We start from the raw sequence: 6386 nt of genomic DNA, 5'->3' as shown, positions 1-6386 counted from the left end.
TTTGGCAGGAGGCCCGTACCCGTACCAACCCCCATACACGTGTAAGTAAAGGAAAACGTAATGGTGGCGTAGTGCTAACGCATTCTCATTTTACATGACCAAAATAATGCTTATTTCCCTGGAGACTCACGCAAGATGCTCCTAAAATATCATGAGGATCTTAAAACCCTATACGAATCCATGTTTAAGTTAAGTATAAAACAAGAGTTGTCTAGCACGTACTAGTACGATAATACCATGCGCGTGCACACAGGTTTTTTCTTCCAAGAGGGCCAGTCGTATCTTGCACCTCCCGAGGCCGAGAGGCAAAGACTCACCTACACCTCCGTTCAACGCCTCTCCCTTTCTTCCACCTTCCCATTCCACGCTCCATCTCTCCCGGCGCCTCCATCCCACACACTCGCGTCGCATGCACCCCATGTCCGGAGCAGGAGGAGCTCACGGCGGCGGCCAGCTCTACGGGGACCATCATCCTGCAGCGGCTGCCTCCGTCCCCTTATACGACGGCGACGACAACTGCTTCTTCCAGAATTCCGTCGATGGTGGCCTCGCGCCGCCTTACGCTAGCATCACCGACTACCTGCAGGGCTTCCTCGACCCCGCGGGGCTCGCGACGCACTTGGACGCGGCGCCGTGCGTCCCGGCAGGTGACGCCGTGAATCGGGACTCGGCGGCGCCCAACTCGTCGACGTCCAGCGAGCCGCGCCGGGGCAAGAAAGGCAGGTCTGAGCCGGAGCAGGAGCAGGAGGGAGACGAGCAAGGTGAAGTCGACGAGGACGAGGAGGGATCGGTTGATCGTCAGGACTGCAGGTTAGCAATCTAACTAACTAATCAGGTTTTAGTCTATGCCCCAAATCGATCCCCGCCTAGCTGAGGATCCCTTGCCGTGGATGGATGGATCAATAATTGCCAGATTGATATAGTACAAACTAGCTAACGGAAGCAACTTCTGATCACTGGATCTCGATCTCAAGTGTTGGATCGATCGCTCCTGTTCTTGCAGCTCTCGCTTTCCCGGTCTGAATGCGAAGATCCTTCAACCGCGTCAAGTGTGAACCTTCGGATTTAGGGTTCACCAGCTACTTGCCATTGCCACCTACCATTCAAAATAAATATCATTTTATGAATTCCATTTTATAAGTATAAGCAAACGAGTAGCTAGTAGTATATGAATCGGCCTCTATAACTGAGACCGACTTGCAGCACACGACCTGCGCTGCCCATAGCTAGCTGACTTTGATGATCTCCTCGCCGTGCTGATCAATCCATTCATGGGATGCAGGAGCGACACAAAGAAGAAGAAGGGGAAGGTGGAGAAGAAGGCGCGCGGGCCCCGAGTGGCGTTCGCAACCAAGAGCGAGGTCGACCACCTCGACGACGGCTATCGCTGGCGCAAGTACGGCCAGAAGGCTGTCAAGAACAGCTCATTTCCAAGGTACGGACGCCACTTGTATTTCTCGCACGCCTTTCTCGTTTCATAACTGCAGACGGTACTGACTTGTTGAAAGGGATCTTTGATTCTTCGAGTGGTTTTTATGGTAAATTGTACATTTGGAGAAAATGTTGTTCAGTGCACCACAGCATGATCAACTAACGTTTTGATCAAAATCGTTGCCACGCCAATAATCCAGCTTGATGCATGCATGCTGAAATTCCTATGCCATAGCTAGCTAAACGACTGACAGTAGCGCGCAATGCCCAACCGACGCACACACTGAACTGAGATTCTGAAACTGCGTGCGTGCAGGAGCTACTACCGGTGCACGGCAGCGCGGTGCGGGGTGAAGAAGCAGGTGGAGCGGTCGCAGCAAGACCCCTCCACCGTCGTCACCACCTACGAGGGACACCACGCGCACCCGAGCCCCGCCGCCCACCGCGGCATGGCAACCGCCGGTGCCAACGGCCTCTACTCCATGGCCTCGCTCCAGCAGCAACAGCACGGGTTCAGCCCGTCATCACCCGACAACCTCTTCCTCGCCGCTGCACGCGCCATGGCACCAGCGGCTGCCGCTACCTCGCCGGCCGCTCTGCTGCCAAGTCAGGCCGACCACCGATTTGCGGAGTACTACGGCATGCAGCTGCAGGATGTTCTTCTTGATCCTAGTAATCAGCATGGGCATCGTTAAGCCGCCGGTCCTCTGGCCCTGTGTACATCTCTGACCAGATATCAGTTTCACACCTTCTTCTTTTTTCCTAAGCTGACCGGTACAAATATTTGTTGGCCTGAGTCTGTTGTGGATTTTGAAACCAAATGTTGTAGCTATTCCAGTAGGAATTACAGCAAGCACAGTTATATACAGCGATAGTGCAAATTCAGGCATTCGAGGATTTTGTAATACGAAAGCATGCACAATGTAAATGGCACCTTTGCAAGAATTATTCTGCTCTTGGATGCGATGCACGGGAGTATGGATACATTCGGACCGGATACCATACTTTTTCGACGGATTCAGAGCGAATCGGATAATAGCCGGTTGCGGATTCAAATATGTCTATATGAGACAGCGGATTTGGAACGGAGATAGAGCGAACTTAGGTTGGAGAAAAAAAATTGATATTAGGTAGGTAACCTAGATAATCAAAAGTAAGTGATAAAATGATTTTAACAAATACTTATAAAATAAATAATGCAACATGCTAGAATAAATAAGTATGACACAATCACATAAACAAAGTAGGTTTATATGGATGTAGTAACACAAACAGTAGGGACAGGATAACACCAACGCATGCTTCAGTACTCCACTATCTTAACAAGTTTGGACTCCATATTCCATAGTGTGACTATGTAAATGGGCTATTGTTTAAGGGAAAACTTGACAACTCATTAGCTGCTAAATACGCTATATAAGCTTTTGAGTTTTGGATAAAAAATAGATTATGCGGATAAAAACCATCGGATAATCCTAAATAATTTTCAGATATGGATATCCTTGTGCTATTTTGCGCACCATCTCCTATTCCATATCTGTTGTCAAATTGGGAATCAGATATCCTTATATGTCGAATTCCATAAAAAATCATCGATATAATCTTTAAAACGGATTCGAAAACAAAATTGGTGCGACAATTATTCTATCCATTTACACTGCTACACGGGAGAACCTGTGGACCTTGTTGCCCACCATCTGGGAGCGTGGGCCACTGTTAGGTGGTAGCTAGCAAGTGCTCTACAAAAGTTCAAAAAATTTGAAAGCTTTTTTCGGAAATATTTTTATACTTACACACATGGGTGTGGGTGTTTTCGTCACCGTTCGATTTAATTTGAGATGAGAGAGAGAGATAGCTACTATTCCACCTACCACAGCAAGCAGGAATCTCAAGGAATAAATCGACGATACATAACACACCCACACCAATGCGTGTGGGTACAAAATACACTATCGACTTTTTAAAAAGTTTAAAGTTTTGAAAGAATGATATTTTTATAGTTTAAGGTTTCTAAAATTTGAGAATTTTGGAAGATTCGAACTATGAAAGGTCAATAGGAAAGATTAAAAATGCTAGTCTTTATAAAATTTGGATTTTATTCAAGTTACCAAATAAAGAAAGTTTGAAAATAGCAAAGAAGAAAAAGATTACTGTTTACAAAGTGAACCTTGGATAACTTGCTTGTGTGTGCCAATAGTTTCATACAATTAAATTGTGTTGCACGCCCAAACATACTGCTGAATGAGGAGGATTTTTAATTGAGAAGAAGGATGAACTATGTGTAAACCACTTTAAAATTTATTCTCTATCATAAACAAATACTAATTATAATATTTTAACCCAAAAATTAATCATTATTTATCCAAAGAATAATGCATTAATAAAAGCAATTAAAATAGACCTCATATTTTTAACAATTAAATAAGTCCATAAATTACTTTGGACTTAACTAATTCTTGGAAATATTCCAAGACACTATTTATACTCTTAAGGAGTATTATAAATTGTGCTTATTCGCCACCTCCGACATTAAATAACTAAGCATCGGGAAGGGGGGAACAACCCTAAAAATCAAAAGCATGCATATTTGAATCTTTAACCATTGCCCTTGTCGGACGATGATGCTATCTTTCAGAAACACAGGACCGGTGTCAGTCCAAACAATCCAACTGCACTACCTTGCAGTCACCAGGAAAGTTCATCGCTTGCTCATATCATTTTGATTATTTTTTTATTAAATTACTTGCAAAGTACTATACTTATCCCTCTTGCATGAAAAGCGAAAATGCTATTTTCATAACTATGAATATGACTATGTGGTTGACGATGGAACCATGGTATGAGTATGGTGGAGGTTCCATTGCATAGGGTTTATATCCATCTAGGATTAACAACAAGTGTCGTCCAGTGATTCTTGTGCCGTAAGACCCGTGTTAACCATAAGATCTGGAGTGGAACGGAGTAGTCAGTTGTATTTCTTCCTCTCGTACATCAACGGATGCGTTTACCGTAGCAGTTGTGTCTTGTGAGAACAACCGGTGGGTGATACGTCTCCGACGTATCGATAATTTCTTATGTTCCATGCCACATTATTGATAATATCTACATGTTTTATGCACACTTTATGTCATATTCGTGCATTCAAAAGAAGCCCGGTGACCGGGTGTATACGTGAGCACGCATCCATTGGCTGACATGTGTCACATTTAGCAACCCCCTGTTATCATCATTGTTGGGTTAACAAACCACATCAGCACTAACAACACTTCCAAATCATGTAGGCGCTACCAATCATTGAAACGCGGGACCCACAGCCCACGCCAAGTACGCTTAGCGATGCATAAGACAGCTTCAAGGCAACAGACCCAATTGACTAGAACCTGATCTCAACACAGATCGTGCGGCATCTAGAGGGTGCTCACGTATACACCTAGTCACCAAATCCTCTCTCTTCGTGCATTTTCTGGAACTAACCTATTAACAAGATGCCGAAGTGCCAGTTGCTGTTTTCTGCTGTTTTTGGTTTCAGAAATCCTAGTAACGAAATATTCTCGGAATTGGACGAAATCAACGCCCAGGGTCCTATTTTGCCATGAAGCTTCCAGAAGACCGAAGAGGAGACGAAGTGGGGCCACGAGGCGGCCACACCATAGGGCGGCGCGGCCTGGCCCTTGGCCGCGCCGACCTGTAGTGTGGGGCCCTCGTGTGGCCCCCTGACCTGCCCTTCCGCCTACTTAAAGCCTCCGTCGCGAAACCCCAGCATCGAGAGCCACGATACAGAAAACCTTCTAGAGACGCCGCCGCCAATCCCATCTCGGGGGATTCAGGAGATCGCCTCCGGCACCCTGCCGGAGAGGGGATTCATCTCCCGGAGGACTCTACGCCGCCATGGTCGCCTCCGGAGTGATGTGTGAGTAGTCTACCCCTGGACTATGGGTCCATAGCAGTAGCTAGATGGTTGTCTTCTCCCCATTGTGCTTAATTGTCGGGTCTTGTGAGCTGCCGATCATGATCAAGATCATCTATCTGTAATTCTATATGTTGCGTTTGTTGGGATCCGATGAATAGAGAATACTTGTTATGTTGATTATCAAAGTTATGTCTATGTGTTGTTTATGATCTTGCATGCTCTCCGTTATTAGTAGATGCTCTGGCCAAGTTGATGCTAGTAACTCCAAGAGGGAGTATTTATGCTCGATAGTGGGTTCATGTCTCTGTGAATCTGGAGGGGTGACAAGAACCTCTAAGATTATGGATGTGATGTTGCCACTAGGGATAAAACATTGGTGCTATGTTCGAGGATGTAGTCACTGATTACATTACGCGCAATACTTAATGCAATTGTCTGTTGTTAGCAACTTAATACTGGAGGGGGTTCGGATGATAACCTGAAGGTGGACTTTTTAGGCATAGATGCATGCTAGATAGCGGTCTATGTACTTTGTCGTAATGCCCAATTAAATCTCACAGTACTCATCATAATATGTATGTGCATGGTCATGCCCTCTCTATTTGTCAATTGCCCAACTGTAATTTGTTCACCCAACATGCTGTTTATCTTATGGGAGAGACACCTCTAGTGAACTGTGGACCCCGGTCCAATTCTCTATACTGAAATACAATCTCTTGCAATACTTTGTTCTCTTGTTTTCTGCAAACAATCATCTTCCACACAATACGGTTAATCCTTTGTTACAGCAAGCCGGTGAGATTGACAACCTCGCTGTTTCGTTGGGGCAAAGTACTTTGGTTGTGTTGTGCAGGTTCCACGTTGGCGCCGGAATCTCTGGTGTTGCGCCGCATTACATCCCGCCGCCATCAACCTTCAACGTGCTTCTTGACTCCTACTGGTTCGATTAAACCTTGGTTTCTTACTGAGGGAAACTTGCCGCTGTGCGCATCACACCTTCCTCTTGGGGTTCCCAACGGACGTGTCAACTACACGCATCAAGCAA

General features: G+C 45.6%; 1 protein-coding gene across 1 annotated transcript; it reads left to right on the top strand.

Annotated features, from left to right (window-relative positions):
* The first annotated feature begins 205 nt into the window (after window positions 1–205).
* LOC127327789 (uncharacterized) lies at window positions 206–2376 on the top strand. The gene is made up of 3 exons (XM_051354586.2): window positions 206–810; window positions 1283–1435; window positions 1748–2376. Exons 1-3 carry the CDS (start codon window positions 410–412, stop codon window positions 2124–2126), a joined length of 933 nt encoding a protein of 310 aa, XP_051210546.1. The 5' UTR covers window positions 206–409; the 3' UTR covers window positions 2127–2376.
* The last annotated feature ends 4010 nt before the right edge of the window (window positions 2377–6386 follow it).

This window comes from Lolium perenne, chromosome 1 (assembly GCF_019359855.2).
Source record: "Lolium perenne isolate Kyuss_39 chromosome 1, Kyuss_2.0, whole genome shotgun sequence".
NCBI classification, from domain to species: Eukaryota; Viridiplantae; Streptophyta; class Magnoliopsida; order Poales; family Poaceae; genus Lolium; species Lolium perenne.
This window is presented reverse-complemented; position numbering and strand designations above follow the sequence as displayed.